Source organism: Humulus lupulus, chromosome 4 (genome assembly GCF_963169125.1).
Source record: "Humulus lupulus chromosome 4, drHumLupu1.1, whole genome shotgun sequence".
NCBI classification, from domain to species: domain Eukaryota; kingdom Viridiplantae; phylum Streptophyta; class Magnoliopsida; order Rosales; family Cannabaceae; genus Humulus; species Humulus lupulus.
Window position 1 is genome coordinate 5,205,031 of NC_084796.1, and position 21,242 is coordinate 5,226,272.

Here is a 21,242-nt window from a genome sequence, read left to right on the forward strand (position 1 = left end):
GACTTTCTTTGTTCATTTTTATAAATATTTAAATAATTGTATATGCCTCGAGTTAAATAATGCACATAACATAGTTGTGTTAGGTTTGGTGGAAATAAAAAAATGATTAATAATTAAATAAACTACTATATGAGGTTAGGTGTTAATAATTATTTAATGTACTGATACCATTGATTTGTTGAACTAAAGTATTATATAAATTACTCTCTTTCCCTGGACATGGTGGAAGTGAAAATAATAATAACAATAACAATTACAATATTCTTAACCTCAATAAATAAAAGATCCACTTTGATGGAGAGATTTCAACTTGGGTATTTATACTTTGTGGTGACTAAGTATACATTATTATATGTTGACAACTTTGATGTAAATTTAAATTTGGAGTGATGTAGTTGAAGAATATTCCTCTAGAAGCATATGGAAAGATCAACAAGTAATTATGTTTTAATACAGTGTAATGATATGTGCATCTAAAATATTACTCAAATATTACACACAGTGAAAAACAGTGGGATCTAGTTTTAATAAATGTGATTGGCCAGACTAAATTGACATGTCACTGTGTATGATGTTTGAGTGCACATATAATATATTGGTGAGTTTTATGCTTTTTAAGTATACATTATTATATGTTGACAATTAGGATGAAAATTATAAATTTGGAGAGATGTAGTTGAAGGGTATTTCTCTGGAAGCATATGGAAAGATCAACAAGTAATTATGTTTTAATCTATGGGTAAGTTTTATGTACTTCTTAAGATTAACCAATCCTATTATAAGACAAATCTTCAATGTGTTTTGTTCATTTAAAACCTGCTTTCTATTTTTTTTAAAAACCCAACTTTTTCTTTGTTTCAAGAAAGACCCATTTTATTCCAAGTCATGTCTATTTCAAATTTTAAGGCAGCCAAAAAATAATTGAATTGAATTGGACAACCCTTCAAAGATGGTGATGTTTCATGGCCACCACATGACTCCACTGAGCCCTGTAAAATCCATCATATAATAATAAAAAAAAAAAAAAAAAAATAAAGACAACTTAAAAATCTTCTCTTTGCCTTTTGAAAAAAAAAAAACTTCTCTTTGTTTCTTGCACTTTCTAATATTAATTTTTAAAATAAAATAAAATAAAAAACAATCTTTTCTTTGTAGATTGATGCAAAGCATGGTAAAAAAATCAAGACATAAATTTTGACAATATATTGACTTAGGGAGAGTTGTTATAAATTAACATATGAAGAATCATTTCAATAATAATTTTAAAAAACTTAAAATTGATTGTTTGATTTATCCAAAATAAACATAGATTTTTGTTATCTATTTATTTAATAATAAATAAATAAATAAAAGCTATTGCTGCACTTTTCACAAAGATATGTTCAAGGTTACCCAATGTGGAACAAAAGTCTCCTCATAATAACTTTACAAGTGTTACTTATATGATAATCCAACTCTAATTTATTCCAATACAAACCCCAAAGAAATTTCTGAGTGCACTACTTTACAAATTAGTAATAGATTATCCAATTCAAGGTTGAAATCCACTTTCATAGGATTCACTTGTTGTTGAGCTTTTGTTTGCTTGTTGGGGTCTAATCCTTAAATTATTTTATCATTTCAATTGTTAATTCACAAGAAAAAAAAATTTGAACAACTTTATTGATAGTTTTCACATCAAAACAATAATAGATTAAAGAGAACAAAAAAGCTTTGCTTGCAATGCTTGCAATTGATTGCAATGTCAAAAGTGGGAATAAGCCATGAGGTTGATTATGACAGCCACCCACTTAGTATTTAAAAAAATGTGTGTGTTTTTTTTTTCTTTCAAATTATTAATTATTCCAAAGATAGTTATTGAGTTATTAATTTGAGTAATGATAACTGCACTAAAATATGTACTCAAATATTACACTCAGTAACGTGCCACTGTTTTTAAAATAGTGAATCTCAATTTTAATAAATGTGATTAGCTAGCCTAAATTATCATGTCACTATGTGTAATATTTGGATACATATTTTAAGTGCACATATTTATTGACTTTATCCTTATTAGTATTATAGGGACCAAATGAGCAACCTTAAAAGATCCCCTCTCTTTTCTTATTCTTTTCCAGCTATAGAGATAGGAATATGTATAGAGATTTAATAGAGAAAAATTTAGAAATACTTATTGAACTTTCTAGCATCTTTCTAAGTTGATCAATTTTATTGTAATGAACCCATGATGGAAAACAAATCAATGATTCCTTGAGGACTTGTAGCTACAAATTTGCATAGAATTTTCTAAGTCATTGGGATGGACCCATTGGCATTATTGAGTTATTAATTTGAGTAATGATATCTGCACCCAAAATATGTATACAAATATTACACATAGTGATGTGCCATTATTTTTAAAACAGTGGATCTCAATTTTAATAAATGTGATTAATTAGGCTAAATTGTTACGTCACTATATGTAATATTTAGGTATATATTTTGAGTGCACATATCCTTATTAGTATTATAGGGACCAAATGAGCAACCTTAAAGATCCCCTCTCTTTTCTTATTCTTTTCCAACTATAGAGATAGGAATATGTATAGAGATTTAGCAGGGAAAAATTTAGAAATACATGTTGAACTTTCTAGCATCTTTCTAAATTGATCAATTTTATTGTAATGAACCCATGATGGAAAACAAATCAATGATTCCTTGAGGACTTGTAGCTACAAATTTGCATAGAATTTTCTAAGTCATTGGGAGGGACCCATTGGCATTAACTTGACTTAATAAGATGAGAAAGAGCATGTGAGATTCTCACTTTAACTTATTGGTAATTCTGATTTGGTATTACCTTGACTCTTAGGGCACTTGAGAAAGAAAGAAAAGGAGTTTTAAGTAATGTGATTGGTAATCAATGAGAATTGTTTGTAACAAGTCTCAATCAAGAATCTTGACAGTATGGCGTGAGTGTTCATCCAAATGAAGAAAGAAAGAAAGAAAAAAGAGAAAGACTTATTTAGGTGGTATTTAAACCAAATAAATCTATAAACTTTATAGGATATACACTATTTTACCCCTTGTATTAGGTGCACTAACACTCATCTGATTTCCAAAATACCAAATTATACTTCCTCTATGGTTTGTTTAAAGGGGCAACGAGCAAAATAGTCCAAAAAACAAACATTATTTAGATAAATGTCTTAGTTTTAAAATAAAAAATCAACAAACGGTCCAATACAATAAATTAGTATAGCGAAATTCCACATCTACCCTTATCCTCTTTAGCTTTAGGTAAACCCTAATATTCACTTGGGGCTTGGTGCAAAATGATAACTTAGGTAATCAACAATATGAAAGGGTAATTTTTCTACAATTTTAAAAATGAGGACATTAGCTTCTTTATATCATTATTTTTGACCATTTACTATAATTTCTCTTGTTTAAATACCTAATTGCACCCCTACAATTTTAATAATATATAATTTCATCTCTATATTTTACCGATTAATACAAAATACACACTTGAATAAATTTTTGTTTAAAAATAATTTTAATAAGACAATAGTACCCTCCGTTCATATACTTGAAACTATTGTTTAAAAATATTTGAGGAGTTTATCTAAATAATTTATTTAACACATTTCTAGAGCTGTAAATACGGGCCGGGCTTTTGAGCACGGCACGAAACCGGCACGAGCCCGGGAGTGTAACTCCCATTTCTTTTTACAAATTCCTTACAACAATTATGAAAAATAAGAGAAGATATTTTTATTCATACTTTTGAGTGCATTACAATGCTAACCAAATGCTAGAGCTATTAAGTAAAGTGGAAGAATAACTAATGAATATGCAACTATAACATTCATGGGCATTTCATTAGTATAATACCCATAGAATGATGCTAGATACAAGCAAACAATCACTAAAGTTATGAAAAATAAAGAGAAATTCATATTTTGATGATGAATTTTATCTGGAAGGTTAAGAGATGAAGAAGTTGTGCAAGTAAATGGTTGAAGGAACAAGTATTTATAGGACAAAAACTAGCCGTTTATGACCGTTGGTGAATAGTGATCATGACCGTTGGGGGTATAGTTGTTTTCTATTATGAGATTTTTTTAACAATTCTAAGTTGTTGGAGTAACTAACATGTGAGAATAATTAATTTATGGGTGTTAGAGAAATATTTTCAGAAAAGTTTGTAAGTCAAAAATGTTAAACTAAGTAATATAAGAAGATTGGGAAATTTTCATTTTTACTATTCACTGGGTACTATTCATAGTGGGTCCCACAGTGGGGTCCGCAAGGGTCCCACAGTAGGGTCCACATGGGTCCCACAGCGGGGTCCACCCCATGGGTCCCACATGTTGATGCAGTAGTGATATAGTGATGACCTAAGCAAATTACTATGTTTGATATTTTGAATATTTTATTATTTTACTATGCTTGATATTTTTAATATTTTATTATTTTACTATGCAGCATAGTGGCCCAATGTTTTCCTATAAATAGAGCCTTTCAGAATTCATTTTTGAATTACGAAAAATCTTTATTTCTCTCACTCTCCCTAAAACTCTTCTTAACACTCTTTTAAAGTTTTAAATCTCTAAAATCTAGGCGAAGTTCTGTTTGTAACGCTAGCCTACGAAGACCTTTTTGGGTAAGCTTCTTCCCGAGCCTTTCAGTTCAGTTATTTAACTATTATTTATATATAGATTATTTTACTATGCTTTTATAATGTCAAAATTTATATATAGATTATTTTACTATGCCGTTATAATACCAAAATTTATATATAGATTTCTTTACCATGTCGTCATATTTTACAATGCTAAAATTGAAATATGAACTAATTTTTAAGTATCTTCATAATACTAAACTTATATAGGCTATGGTCATACTTTGGACTATTATTATGGACAAGTATTATGACCTGGACTTTTCAGTATGACCATGACCACGACTTTTAGATCAGGACCTTGTCATGGACAACTATAGTATGACCATACGCCTGGACATAAAATAAGCAATAAAACAGGAAAAATGGGATAATAACAATTATAAGCTAACATTTCATAATGTAGATTTTATGTAAGTTAATAGTTTGTGTTTTTATCAGGAAGCTAACAATTTCGGTTGTTTTATCAAGACGCAAGGTAAGTAGAATCCTCATCTACAATACAAGTCTTTTATGTGTCTTATGTGCATTTATATGCTTTATATGTTATCCTGCCATGTTCTTATGCATAAGTTATTTTCAAGAATGTTATATTTATTATGCATAAGCACGCTTAATGTTCACAGACAAGTTATTGAAAACGTTAAAGTAGAGGTGCTGCTTGGGAGACCTAAGTCCCAAAAATGTAAGGAGGGAGATGTACGTCCCTATTATCATGTTTATGTTCAGGTGGGAATGTGATTCCCTATGTAATGCCGGCAGCAGCATCCTCTAGGGCCCAAAAGAAAGGAAAGTAAAAGAAAGAAAGAGAATACATAGCATGTTGCACGTTTATTTTAATGCATATGAGGTAGTTATTCTGCTTACTGAGCCTTAGCTCATCAGTTAATGTTTTGTATTGTAGGTAAGAGGCCCCAAATATAAATCGTTGATGAGTATACGTGGAGCCAACATGACTGTACATATGGGACTGACCTGAAGGGAGTGGAGTTCTGCTATGCTATTTTATAAATAAACAAGAAACTTGGTTTTATTATATTTCATTAAAAGTATTTTGTGAACTTTATCATTTACTTAAAGCTTTAAAAGTATTTCATGAACTTTGTAATTTACATAAAGCTTTTCAATTTATCAGTTGGATACATTTTCATTTCTACGTTAAGGTGTAGTAACGCCACGAAAATGATTTATAAAAGTATTAAGATTTGTATGTAAGATAAAGTTTTTATTTAGTTGTGAGTATTGTGTGGTTTGAGGTTATAAACATTATTTATGTATTGTTTAATAAAGTTTTTGTAAATTCAGAATTTCAGTATTGTCGTATTTAGGTTAAAATTTGTTTTTACACTATATATGTATGTTAAGAAAGGAGGTCGTTACAGGGAGGCACGAGCACGACACGACATGAAAAAATATGGGCTTGGGCCAGGCACGGCACGACACGACAAGCCCGAAGGCACGACACAAAAGCACGAACAAATTAGCCCGAAAGCTCGACACGATAAAAAATCCGATATTTTGACATTAATAATCATAATAAATTTTTATTTGTCAATAATTAATAAATTAAAATGATAATATATGTCTTATTTTTCTCAATGTTTATATTTTTATAATTATATTAATTTATTTTAAGTTTTGTTAGTTAAATTTTTAACATTTATTAGTAGGTATTAAAATTCTAATAATTATCTTTGATATAATTTTGTGTAAAATATTGTTAAAAAGTATATAAAAATATCTAAAATTATAATTTAAACAAATAAGTGTATTTGGTTTGGTGGTAAGTCCATTGATGGTTAAAGAAGAGGTGGAGGGTTCAATTCTCCATCCTCACATTTTTTAGCGAAAAAAAAGTGGGCCTAAAAGTGGGCCCGAATATAGAAAGTGGGCCGGTCCGACACGGCACGACATGGGCCTGGCCCATGGGCCGTGCTGGGCCTACTCTTTCAAAAATGGGCCGGCACGAGCACGACACGAATTGAATATGGGCCCGGCCCAGCCCGGTCCGAATTTACCGGAAGCACGAAAAATGTGGGCCGGGCCGGGCAGCCCACATTTACAACTCTACACATTTCCATAATAAAATTTTATTTAAAATGTAAAATATTTTTAAATATTTTGTTTTATTTAAATAAACCTTTTTAATTATTTTCAAATAAAAAATAATAATATCAAGTAAATAAAATAAAAGGATCGTATTATTATCTTATTAAAATCAATGTTAGACCACAAATTTATTTAAGTATATTTTTGTATTGTTTGATAAAACTCAACAATGTAATTTGATATTATTAAACAAAATAAAAGGCAAAATTGATGTAAAACCCCAATTTTAAAATTGCAAAATTCTCTCATGGTAGGTATTTCACTTTCTCTTGCTGAATGGGCATTTAAAGATAGATTTTACTCTTTAGTATACTAAACTTTTGGTATAACCCTATGTGATCACCACTATCTTTTCTAGCTTTTAGTTCTATGAAATTTTATACTCAATGCCATTGACAAGGAGTATTCACAAGCTAGGATGGTATAATTATAAATTCCACAAGCTTCCTAAAAGCCACATATTAAGAATAATATAATCACCTGTCTAGTTTATTTTTTTATTATTATGGATATTCAACTATCAGATTAGTCGGTAATAATAATATAATCACTGATCTGGTTTGTTTTCTTATTATTATGGATATTCAACGATTAAATTAGTCGGGTTATAACATATTTTAATCAACCTAATGTAAAAATCGAGTTGCAAAAATCAAATTCTAACCCGTCCAATTAATAAAAAAAAAATTTAATCCGTCTAAAGTTTTAAGTTGTTCCAATCTTAAATTTGTTTTTTTTTAAAATCTTCAAATAATTAGATTTAACAAACTACAAATATAGTATACATATTCCAAACTTAAACATATTATTCTAAATTTAAACTTTAAAACATTATTATAAATTTATTGTTAAAATTTTTAAAACAATATTTAATATATGTAATAATATCTCTTCTATATAAAAAGTGTGTAGATAATGAAAATTCTTACTTTTAAAGATTTTTTATTTTTCACCGTTAACTTTAACGGAATATTCTGTTAACGGAATATTCTTATATTTAATGGTAGATATTTAATATAAATTTAACGGTACATTATTATAAATTTATTGTTAAAATTTTTAAAACAATATTTAATATATGTAATAATATCTCTTCTATATAAAAAGTGTATAGATAATGAAAATTCTTAGTTTTAAAGATTTTTTATTTTTCACCGTTAACTTTAACGGAATATTCTGTTAACGGAATATTCTTATATTTAATGGTAGATTGTAAACATGACTTAAACTTAAATAAATAAATAATTAAACAAATTAAAATAGGATATTTTTGAGATATTTTACAATGATAATTATTTAAAAATAATAAAACCATACATTTTATAACTTAAATAAAATTTAATTAAACTTAAATTTAATATTATATTAAACACATAATATATAATCTTTTGTTGTCAATGCCAAATTCAAAAACTAGAACAAACATAAACTTAAAGAAAAATTAATTAATTAATTAATTAAGATATATTTTTAAGATATTTTATAATAATTTAAATAATTAAATTATATTTATTTAAAAATAATAAAGACATACATATTATTATTATTTTATTTAAATTTGTGTGATGATTTATTTTTTATCAAGTGATTGAAGTTTTTTTATTCATCAAATTTAATAGTGGACATTCCGAGATGCATATATACTACTGTCTATATGACTTTTTGTATTCTTATTTTATTTCTATTATTAATTTCTTTTTAAATATTATTATATTTTATATATATATATCATGCAGTCATGTTAATATATATATCAACGTTATGTTTAGATATCATATAGATGTCATATAGGTAGAGATTATTGATATAAATATTTATATATCCTATAGAACTATAATTCATTTTATTATATATATATATTTAAATAAAAATAATGAACCGGTTTTTATTAAAACTAAGCAAACGTGCATTGCACATTATACTTACCTAGTATGTAATATATGTATGCATAAATAGAAAAAAAAAATAACCGGTTTATCTGAAATATATTGACCAAATTGGTATAATTTCCATACCACCAAATATAATAATAGGACAGTTTGAATTTTATTCAAGTTAGGCGGTTTGGAAAAACTTTTGCATAGCCCTACTTATTATTATATGTTTCTCTCAAGGTAACCCCTAAGTTGAGGTCTTAAACATTTGGTTTCGTCTACACTTTTATATGACATTCATTGATTCAATTGTAATACTTAATATTGATATTATCTAATGACATAAAAACATAACTATAAATTCAAATTTTAAATTCGGTTTGGGCAAGTTTGGTTTCACCAATTCACGGATCAAACCAGCTTACAACAACAATAGTGGTAAACCAAAATATTACTTGTTTAGCCTCAAAATTACATATTCACAATCATCATCATCCTTGTCCTTAACATATTCACAATTTTTTACCTTGACCATTTGAGCCATCCCTCTCTTAAGTACTATTATCAACACATCGTAAATCTACTAGGTGTTCAAATTCTTCACTAATCCACATAAGAACAAGGACGTTCGCTCAGTTTATTAGAAAGGGTTCAATTAAAGTTTACTAAGAAAGCTCGAAAACCAGACACATCTGAGCTGTGCCTATGGCACATTCCCTGAATACTCTAAAGCTAGAAAAGTCATTTGTATGGATCAGCAAAGAAGCTAAACTAAGTTTTCATCTGAAGTTACCAAACATCTATTGCAAGTCACAAATCATGATGTACATCATGATTCTTCGATAGGGGAAAGAATAATATTCTATAACTAGAATGCTAACAAGTACCTCTAATTTTATGCAAAAGACACTCAATTTCAGCAAAGTCAGATTCTATAACCTAAATTTGTAGTTATAAAAACTGTAACAAATTAGTAAGTAGTTCCCACAAGAAATCTTACAAAATGTAGCTATCTAGTATTATACCAAGCTATCAACTCATGTATTTCCTACACTCACTGCTATACTCCAACACCTCACAAAACTACATTCCCATTTCTTTTAGAAAACTCATTTCCATGTTTGCATCTAGAGCTCAATCAAATCGTAAGCAAGGTTTGTAATTCACTAAAGAAGAAGACATGATCCAATCCAATAGCAATGGTATCTGAAAATGATGTCATATAAATAAGTACTAAGTAGTTGATAGTTTAGCCACTTTTCCTTCTAATTTTTAGTACTTAGCTTTCATGTCTGTAACAACAGACAGAGAAACAAAAAACTAAAACTCTAGATACTCATCACTCTCAACGAGACCAAACAAGACACAAAGCACAGATCATTAGCCAGTAAATATTCAATACAGAACTGTATAAACCAAACGACTCTCAATGGTATAAGAATCAATTGCTGCCCAAAAAGCACAAGAATACTCCATTAAACCAAAGAGCTCATACAACATATTCTATCTACCCAAGCTCATAATGTATATATAGTAATGCTACATTAGGAAACACACATAATATATAATTAGATTTCCCAATCCAAAAATGCATTATTCAAATTACCAAGCCAGAACAATCAGATAAAATAAAGGTAAAAGTAAACCAAAAAAGAATTAAATCTTTACTACCCACATTTCATTTCTCGATTCTCAGCCAGTTTTGGAGTCAGCTTTAGCTTTCTCAGCCTTGGTACCGCCTCTGGCCTCCACACTCTTGGGCTCACCACCAGAGCAGCACCCACCACCATGTCCATGGTGATGATGATGATGGCCATGGCCATGACCATGACTATGACCGTGAGCATGCACATTCTGATGAATCTTCTTCCCCTTAAGCTCTTTCCTCATATCATAAGCATCTTCTCCATCAGCATAATACTTAGCCTCAATATCATGAATCTTATACCCCAAAGTCTGGGTATACAAGTTAAAAGCAGCTCTATTACTCTTCCTAACGTGAAGAGAAACGTACTCAGCTCCAAATACCTGTTCCATGGCGTTCTGAGCTGCGCTCATGAGCTTGGTGGCAAGCCCTAGTTTGCGATGGGTTCGGAGCACGGCGAGCGAGGTGATGTGGCCGTGGCACTCGTTGCTCTCCTCCTCCATCTTTGCCAGAACGTATCCGACGATTCGGCCGTTGTAGTCCTCGGCCACGTAGAGTAGTTGCGGCCATGAGAGGATGTGGTAGAGGTAGTACTTCATCTGGTAATTCTCAGGAAGGCAGAACAAGTTGCAGGCTTGCATCGCCAGAAGATCGTCTATCGTGGCCTTGCGTATGCACACCATGGTGGGGTTTGGATTGAGGAATCTAGGGTTTCTCTGGTTTAGGGTTTGAGGGAATCGGATTGATTGTTTCTAGGCCTTCTCAAGGGGTTGGAGGAGTGGAGAAGACGAAGAAAAGCAATAGAGTGAGACGAATGGAGGCTTTTTGGGGTTTGAGGAAGAGAAGTTATATTTGGGCTTTATATGGGCTTGGACTTTCTCTTTCTATTGGGCTTTCTCATGGGCTTGAAAATGGGTTTTACATCGCCCGCTTATGTAGTGATGAACTAGTTTGATTTAAGGTAATTTTAAAAAAATATGACTTATGCAAAAATATGGGAGTTAAACTTTTCTTAATTTGTATAGAAAAAATTAATTAACAAAAATTTAGTTTATAGGAAAACTAATCACATATTGGAAATCAAAATTAAACAAAAAAAATCAGAAAAAGGAGGGGTACTATGGTAATTAATATAGCAAAAACTCCTTCAGTCAAGCCACATCTTCTCTTTCATTTTGCCCTAGTCGCCTCCATGTCCTCCACTCGCCTGCGTCACCATCTCCACCATCATCTCCGGCCACCCATCCTCACCACCTGCCAAACCCTCACCACCTGCCAAGAACACTCCAGCAGCACCTTCGTGAAACCCAGCCATCCTCACCACCTTAGGCGCGCACCTCACGACGGGGATGGCTGGGTTTGCGACTGGGTTTTGCGCACAGGGGATGGGGGTTTCTGATGGTGGTCAGAGGCGAGGGAGAAGGTTGGTTCGTGGTCAGATTTGTTTTTTTCTATCTTTAAATCTGTGGTAACTGGTTACCTTCACATTCTGATGTGTGCGTATATTTGTGGGATCTTTATGGTAACTGGTTACCTAGGTTACTAAATCATACTCACTCTTCCTTTTTTTTCCCCTTCAAATGTGATGTTTCTTTTCATTTCTAATATGAGTGACGTCGTCACCCCTCTTATGATAACTGGTTACACCTCTTATGACAGTAAGTTACTAGTCTCACTGTAACTGGTTACCCCTCTTGATACATGTTATTTAACCTCTAAGACTATTTTTTACATAACTATGAAAAATCAAACAAGTAACTGGTTACCCCTCTGGATAAATGTTATTTAACCTAGCTGTAGGATTTTTTTTACAGAAAAATCAATTAAGTAACTAGTTACCTTACCCAGGTTTTGAAAAAAAAAATGTTTATAATAAATAAAAAAAAAAAAAAACACAATTCATATTACAAAAAAAATTAATAAAAAAATTGCAAAACAACCATGGAAAAATTTAATATAAAAATAGTTATATAAAAAAATCAAATAAGCTAAAAAAAATAATCAAATTACAAATATACCATTCCAAATTAATAAAACTTGATTATGAGTAAAACTATGGCATAATCAAACTTTTATACAAAAATATGGGAAACTAAACCCATAAAAGTGAAATTAAAAAAAAAAGCCATATTTTTGCACAATCTATTAAAAATATCATATAACATGTAATTTTCACTTGATTTAAGGATATTTTTTTATAAATATGGCTTTTTCGCTATTATTGTGCAAAAATATGGGTATTATACGTTTCTTAATTTATATGAGATAATTTATTAAAGAAAAAAATAAAGTATAGGAAATATAATTGCTAACTAACTAAATATGAGAAACTTAATTAAGAGTAAAACTATGACATAAAACAACTTTTATAAAAAAATATGAGAAACTAAACCCATAAAAGTGAAAATTCTTATAAAAAGCTATCGAATAACTTTTTTTTTTAAATAAAAAGCCATATTTTTGCAAACTTGACTTAAAAACCTATATAAAATGTAGTTTCCTCTTGATTTAAAGTGTGTTGTAGAAAAATGACATTTTGTAAATGTTGTTTGTAGAGATTTTTGCAAAAGTAACTTGCTTTTTATTTTTTGTTTTATCATTTTTACGGCCTAAGATAAATTTATATTAGGTCTGTATTTAATATTTAGTATTGAACATACCAACAAAATATTATACACATTAAAAATATAAGAAATATAAAGAAAACAGAAAAAAAAAAATATCAAAACTCGTATAAATAAAGGGTCTTTTGGCAAAATGACCTATTTTTTAAAGTCATTTTGCACTCTAGCATAATTTTAATAATTCTTTGCAAAATGACCTCTCATAATTTAAACAGCTAGTTGAAAATTTAGACAGTTGGTCGAAAAATTAAAAAATTTTAGACAGCTGATTGAAAAATTTAGAGTGTGATTGATACTGAATTCAAATCACATTTTATGTTTTTAAAATTTAAAAATTGTGGGACCTACAAAGAAATCTTGTTTGGTTTATCATTTTTGAAAACTCATTTTAAAAACAAATTCTAATTTATCAAAGGTTTTAGAAAATGATGTTTTCACGTTTTCAGTTTGATATTACTTTTTTTTTTCCGACCACTTTTTTCTTACAATCTCTTTATATGATAGGTACAATACTTTTGTTTTGCAGATAATTCTTTTTTTTTTCTTTCTACAATTTTAGTTTTAGACTATTTACTCTCTATTTTTTTTTTTATAAAAAAGGGTATTTTCTTCAATTTAAAATTCCTATCCACCTATATATATTTGTTAAAATATTCCATTGTAAAATTATACAAGGGGATATAACTTGATTCTAATTTATAATATATTTTTAAAATAAAATTAAGCTAATAATAAAATATTTTATAAAATAAATATTACAAAAAAATATTACTATTAATAAATATATACAAATTTATCATTTCAATTCTATACTAAAAGTTAAATATTATCAAATAAAAATAGCTAACAAAGTAAGATATTTTTCTAAGTCCACAAATTGTAAATTGAGTTTTATGTTTTTAGATTATCTACCAATCATATATTCGGATTTTTAAAACTAAAAAATAGCTACAACTAATCACATTTTTAGAAATATGTTTCCAGACAATGAATTCAAATTTTTATTTCAGAATCACACTTCTCAAAAATACAATTTTCAAATCGTGAACCAATCAGGCCTTTAGACAACTGGTCAAATTTTAGACAGATATCATTTTGCAAAAAATTATTAAAAGTAAATCAGAGTGTAAAATCACTTAAAAAAAATAAATCATTTTCACCAATTTCTATGAAAATAAATAAAACCTTGCAGAAAAAAACTTAGCAGATGTTAAAAGTTTGCTTTTGTATGAACTTTTTTGCAAAAATGAGATTCTATAGTTAATAGTTCCACCAGTACAAAACAATTCCTCAAAAAATTCTGTACCAAAATTATTGGTAAACAATAGCCAAAATCATGGAAAAAGAAGAAGAAAAGTACAAAAGTGGAAGATATATACAAAATAACAATAATAAATAAGGGTTTGAACTATGGACTATTTGTTCATTCATATTTTTCATTCTAGTCCACTATTTGTGAACCCCTTTTCTTTCTTTCTTGATGGAGCATTAAGGTACGGGTTTTTGAGTAGATCACATATATTTTGGGACACAAATATGTCATCCAAAAATGTTTATGAACATAGAAAGGCAATGAAAAGTGAAAAGAATATCTAAAAAATACATTGAACTATCTCTACATTGTGGTATATATAAGTTAGCTAAATTTCCACAATCTGATGAACTTGGTATTATGTGTGGTGACAACCTTCTTCATCCCAACAGCCAAGCAAAAGATGGGAGGTCTAATGATTTTAGGAATGCTGTCAATGTGAACATCTTCTGCAAGCCGCGCTCCTCTTGTTCTTGCAACGACTCCATCCTTGTCTCGAGAGCTCGAAATGTTGCCTGCCAAAGCAATTCTGGAAACAATTTCACCTGTGTTTTGGTTCAGAACACGCAGTATGCCGTCTATTCCTCCCACAACTAATGTTGACGAGTCATTTCGTAGGTGTTGCAAGGAATATAAGACGTTGGGGCTAGCTCGTTTTTCCCATAAAATTCTCATTGTCCTGCAGGATGTAACAGAGAAAAATAGTTCATAGATTTCAAGATAGAATTGTTACGAAAAATTGCAGAAAGGCCTGTGCTATTACCTAACGTCCCAACAAGACATATTTCCAGAAGTTGATCCAGCAAATACTAGGTGAGAGCATGGGTTGAAACACAGAGCCCTTATGTCTGCTTTGAAAAGTTTGTTAAGTTTTGTAACCTGGAAAAAGTTTTGAGTATCACGAAAAGCATTCCTAATTTTTTCTAACTAGGTGAGTTGTCTATCTAACCTGTGGAATCTCTTGTTCTTAGCTTCGAAACCTGCTGATCGGATGAAAGACTTGAGATGCTGACGCTGCCTAGAGAGGAACCGCTGAGTATCAGTTGATCGTCACTCATGCATAAGCATGTCACTGGCCCAGAATGCATCCTGAAATCAGAAAAAAGAAACAAACATAAAAATTAAGAAAAGGAATAAGACATTCAACAATCTCAGCGCCAAGATGGGTCATCAGAATGGTGTATTTTTTTTTTTATCACAGAGTGGCAAACTAAAATAACTATTTGTTTAAAAATGTTCAAGAACAAATGTGAGTTTATAAACTGATCTAGCAGGATAGCAGGTCATCCTCAAGAACAAGCTATAATTAACTACTAAAGAATTTGATATGAGACACAAGTCTGAAAAAGGAAAGAATACATAGTAATCCAAACTAATTTTTTTTAATGTATTTACCTAAGTATCCGAGAGCATTTCCGACTGTACATATCAAATACACGAGCTGTTCCATCTTCACACCCAACCACAGCCTCTGGATCCAAGTACCTGTAAATAGAGAAGAATACATATTTAGACATGAATGAGAAAAGGGTCAGAAGGAATAATATTATACAAGGCAAAGCTGGTCAGTTCCAAGTGATGCACATATGCGGACTTAACATAAACCAGTGATCATGAATTATATTTCTAACTCACTCTTCACTAAAATTTCATAATTTTTTACTGCATCTTAATCAAATGGCCAAGTATGTGAAAATGAGAGGATGAACCACTGTACCGCATGCATAAACCCTTGGAAAAGGTACCATCACGGGGAGGAAATACACTTCTTGCCCCATCTCGCCTCCATATACATATTCGAGTGCCAAGTAATCCAACAATCTAAGAAATGTAAAGAAAATGTCATGAACTATTATACGATAATACTATGCAGCCTTCACTAGTAAGAAGTACAAGAAAGCTTCAAATAACACTCGTAATGATTTGCTGATTTGTCATGGCTGTTTACACCAGTCACTATATACAGAATACAAAAAAGGATAAAAATAAATAAGACTTTAATTTATTCAAGTTACCTTAGATTCGTCAAAATCAAAGTCAACTAGAGAGGTTGAGTCTGGTGTTGAATATTCTTCCAAACATTTATAGTTTTCTAACGACCACAGACGCATAACCTAGCATAAGAACCATAGAAAATTGGTAACAATAATAATTATGATGCGAAATGTTTTATAAGTAAATCAATGTATATATAAGAGGTGTATATTTGAGGGAAAGAAGGAAAATTGCAAAAAAAAAAAATCTTTTCATGTTTAGAAACATCAGTTTCTCATAAGAAAGTATTATGAGGGCTAATGACTAATGTGACATAGCATTATGAAATCATGGAAAAAAAATAATGAAGACCCATTTATTCTGATAACTATATGTTCTTTATTCTACTTGTGAACTTCTTGCACAGCCAATGCCAATGATTTGAACATAAGGTCTGTTGAAAAGACTGAAAATCGGCTCCTGATCTAAACAGAACATCTGCAAAGGAAACTTATCTATGATGAATAGAAATCAACATAATCACATTCTATTACGCAAGAACATATGTCTAAATCAGCATATAGTCCCTCATTTTCATGTTCTGACTAGAAGTACTTGATTGACAAGGTGAGATCATAAGTAAAAAAACCTTTGAAAACTAGGCTCTCCCTTCTAGCCTTACAATATTTACAAACTAGAAAACTATAACAATTGCTATGTAAGCACCCAAAACAAATTTAAACCTCATGTGGGAGCAAACCACATGCCTGTTAGTTTGAGCTACTCTTGCGCATATGTCAAGCAACTTTTCAGAAATTGGATTTTTATCTTGTAGCACACGTATGTGATGTGGAATATACCTTATCACCTCCACCAGTAATAAGCAATCCCCTCTTCATTCGACATCGATTCACCCTAAAGAAATAAAGGTTAGAAAACATGATATCTTCTCTTTGCCCTGGTTACATTTCAAGTTCAACATATACACTCAAAACATCCATATTGATCTTTATGCACATTCTTTAAACTTTGTCATTAGTAAGTACTAAAAATACGAGGCATGAAAGTCTATCAATGATTCAATATTAACATTTACCAAAGTAACCAAAAACAAAGTCTCAAACTTGAAGCATAAAAGCCCATATTTTGCTTAAAACTCACATAAACAAAACAATATAAAAGATTAAACATTACCCAACAGAATGGCCTCTCCACTGATTAACAACAACCGATCCTCTAGCCAAGGCCAATCTATGGCGCTCCATAGCCAGCTCCTCCAAATACACATTCAAAGGTTTCTCCAAACTCGTAGACCCATCCAATTGTTGCTGCTTTAAGTAAAAAACTTGAAGCAGCTTAGACCTATTGATAACCACATGCCTTCACCAAAAAAAAATAACAAGAAGCAAAATTTTGATACTCTTTCACTCGGGTTTCTCATATAAACAAAAGGGTATGAGAGATAAAGGGAAAAGGGTACCAAGATTTGCAGACTACGGAGCAGTGGGCGAGGTCGAACAGGTCAAGGAAGGAGAAGATGATGCAGAGGACGTTGTGGTCGAGGCGGGCACCTGTTGTGCGAGCTCTTGAGCTCCCATGCGTGTGCAGATGCATCTTCTTGTTGCCTGCCGAAGAGGACTCCATTACCGCCGGCGAGGCACTCGAAGCCGAAATAAATATTGTGGAGGAGAAGAAGTATGGCTTCCGGTTTGGTTGGAGAGTTCGATGTCGTTTTGTATTGTCAACAAAACATTTTGGCTTAAGAGTAGATGTAGTTTTTCCTTTTACTAACTTTTTAAATAAACGACACCTTATTTTAAGTCGTTTACCATTAAGAAGATTAACACCATACTTTTTCATTTTCCGTGGAGAGTAATTAACCAAGGCAAATTCTATAGTTCTTCACCCAAAATAAGCACATTGGTGCATTCCTAATTATTTTTTGCATGTAAATAGTTATAATCTCAATTTTTTTAGATAATGTTGTACATTGTAGTTATTTAGAATATGAGAAGAATAACAGAGTTTATAATGAAGATCAAAGTAAACAAATGTATTTCAAAGTTTATACAACCATAAACTTAAGCCGAAAAACAGAACATGTAATGCAACAGAAATATTAAGTGCAAAGAAATGTTTAAACTAATAAGAGTAATAAAAGGAAGAAGAACACCAAAGAATTTACCCTGGTTTGGCTAACTACTATAGTTAGCCTACATCCAGCTTTCCTCAAGGGTTTTATTGATCTTTCTCAATTGTTTCTCCAAGATTACAAAAGCTCCAAGATGGTCAGATTACACCCGTCTTTACTGTACAAGAAAAACAGTAGAACACCAAGCTAATCTCTCTCGAACACTCTAATTTTTCACTCAAGAAGCAATTCCTCTCAGTACAAAGATGTCCTCACATACTCATACAAAGATTCACTCAACTCTCCTAGGAATCATCTGAGTTGAAATCTCCTTAAGCAATTCTTGTTGGTAAAACCTCTTAAACCTGACATCAGACCTCTCTTTTCTGTTTTCTTCCACTTCCAAACCGAGACTTGAGCTACATATATATATTACTTCTAAAATCTTGGCCAGCTCAGCACAGCTGAATTCTTTTAATCAAAGAAACAAACTTAACTGCTATTAACAGAAAAATAGCATATGATTAGTTATGTCATGATTACAATAACTACCACATAGAATTTTCTACAAATTTTAAAAAAAATTCAGAATAATTTATTGTGCTAAAAAAGTATCAGACAATCTGTTGCGCAAGTGCCTCTCTTTTTTATACACCACTTCTTCGCAAAGGGCGACTACGACCTCTTGTACATCCAATGCCTCATCTTGTAGGTCTTGGTCGCCACCCACATTTATATCAATTGGAGGGAGCAACAGTGGGTCGAGGGTTGTTGTTATTATCCTTTGTGCTAGTCCTTTTTGGCGGCATCGTGTAAGGTACTAACAACTAACAATGAATATTCTCTCAAAGTTTGCACTTTCAATGAAAACACAAAAATATGCACTAATCTTTTGGTTAGCTACTAATTTAATTAAATAAAAACATGCATAAACTTAAGATGCTATTCAATGCAGTAATAAATAAGAGAGAAAGAGTGTTTATAGTGGTTGGACGAAGAAATGTCCTACGTCCACTAAATCAATATTATCGTTGTTTTTAGACTCTAAACACAAGATTAAAAGAACTTAAATCATATGAGTTTCATAAGGTTGTTGAGCATTTTCATACAAGGGGTAAATGCTACTAGCTACAACAGTGTCTTTAACCTATTCATATTTATGATCTTCATTCTCCTATTTATAGGGGTGCACTCAGGTCGGATTTTCGAGTGAAGAAAAATAGTACCGAAACCAATTCGAAAATTTCAGATTTTTGTCGGGTTTCAGGTTTGTTCGGGTTGGATTTCGGATTGGGCTGGGCCTATTGGGTTTTGGGCCGAAAAGCCCAATTTTGCAAAAATACCATTTAATTATAATAAGTTCATAACTGATTAAATTTAACTATAGTATAATATATAGTATAATATATATAAATTTATATATTATATAATATATAATTATATATTAATAAACAGAGAAAAGGAAAACAAAAAAAAAACTCACTTACTATCGTCAGTCACTAACCGAGGGGTCGTTAGGGTCGGGGATGGGGATTAGTGGCTGAGAGCTGAGAGGGGTCGGGGACTCGTGGCTGTCGGCGAGGTTGGGGCGGAGCTGATTGGCTCGTTGAAGGGCGGAGGTTGGGGCGGAGCCGACTGGCTCGCTGACTGACTGTAGAGTCTGAGTCGAGACTTGAGAGGGGTCGGGGGAGGAGGGCTTGAGCGAGGGAGGGCTTGGGTGTGGTGGTGGTCGGTCAGTGGGCTTCAGCTGCGGAAGTGCGGCGGCGATCTCGAGGGGCAGGCAGGCCGAGAGAGAGAGAAAGGGGAGGGTCGATCTCGGGGGTCTTACTCTTAGGGTTCTTTCTAAATTTGAAAAATAAAAAATAGTGTAAAAAAAAGTTTTAAAAAAATTTAGTTTTTAAATTTTTTCGGATTTCGGGTCTGAACTTGAGTTCAACAAATTTCAAACCCGAACTCGACCCGACTCCTATCGGGTTTAAGTTGGATTTAACCCGAATCCGACGGGTTTTCCCAAAAAACGAGTTTTTAGGTTGCGGGTCGGGTGAGTTTGCGGGTTTTGTGGGTCAAATGTTCACCCCTACTTATTTATAGTGGGAATGTGAGTGAGGTTTGATAACTAAAAACCCATTTCTAGCTATTTCCTGAGAAATCCAAGAATTAATTAACCTGACAGTGTACCAACTATTTGTAGTAAAGATACTAATGCATGCCCTCTATTTAAACATAAATAAATATGGCAACCAAGCTTAGGCTTGTATGGCGTTTAAAAACTTGGCGACCAATCTTTTTATCTAGCGACCAACTCATTCCATGCATCTTAGTCACCGTATTTTTGCCACATCATTTAACCAAAATAAGGTACTATTATTGTGACACCTATTTTTGGCATAATGACGTGGAAAAAAAAAAGAATTATAGTGATTGGGACCAAAATAACACTGATTGTCACAAGAATGTAGTTGCACGTGGAAGTTTTGTTGCTACCTAGAGAAAGGAGTTGGTCGCATATCATGATTATTAAACCACATAGGTAGTGTTATTGTATATTTGTTTCATTTTGTTGGTAAAAATTTCAGAACATTCGTGAAGATTACATAATTAAGCCAAAATTGATAATGAGTAATCTACCTACTTCCACTATAAATAAAATTGATAATGAGTAATCTACCTACTTCCACTATAAATATGGAGAGAGAGAGGGGGCTTAGCATTTTCTAGCCCCCCAAATATAGTACTTAATTCAAGTTAATTTGACTTTGAAGTTGTGAAGTTAATAGCAGTAAAATTGACTAGTGATCGTAAATCGTTCTTAAAGTCAAATCACTAATTTTTCTCATTTACTTCTGCATTTATTATATTTTTTAAGTTCGTGCAATATTCTACCTTGTTCATTTAATTTATTAGTAG

At 31.4% G+C, this 21,242-nt stretch overlaps 2 protein-coding genes across 2 annotated transcripts; both read right to left on the reverse strand.

Moving 5' to 3' along the window:
* Nucleotides 1-10,094: 10,094 nt before the first annotated feature.
* Nucleotides 10,095-11,110, reverse strand: LOC133829774 (N-terminal acetyltransferase A complex catalytic subunit NAA10). Its single transcript, XM_062259569.1, has one exon. It carries the CDS (start codon nt 10,975-10,977, stop codon nt 10,342-10,344), a length of 636 nt encoding a protein of 211 aa, XP_062115553.1. The 5' UTR covers nt 10,978-11,110; the 3' UTR covers nt 10,095-10,341.
* A 3,165-nt stretch (nt 11,111-14,275) lies between these two features.
* On the reverse strand, nt 14,276-17,954 carry LOC133829775 (F-box/WD-40 repeat-containing protein At3g52030). The gene is made up of 9 exons (XM_062259570.1): nt 17,685-17,954; nt 17,399-17,584; nt 17,065-17,119; nt 16,246-16,344; nt 15,948-16,051; nt 15,626-15,715; nt 15,180-15,319; nt 14,994-15,078; nt 14,276-14,909 (listed from the first exon to the last, which is right to left on the reverse strand). The coding sequence occupies exons 1-9, from the start codon at nt 17,846-17,848 to the stop codon at nt 14,555-14,557; spliced, it is 1,278 nt and encodes a 425-aa protein (XP_062115554.1). The 5' UTR covers nt 17,849-17,954; the 3' UTR covers nt 14,276-14,554.
* Between the last annotated feature and the right edge of the window lie 3,288 nt (nt 17,955-21,242).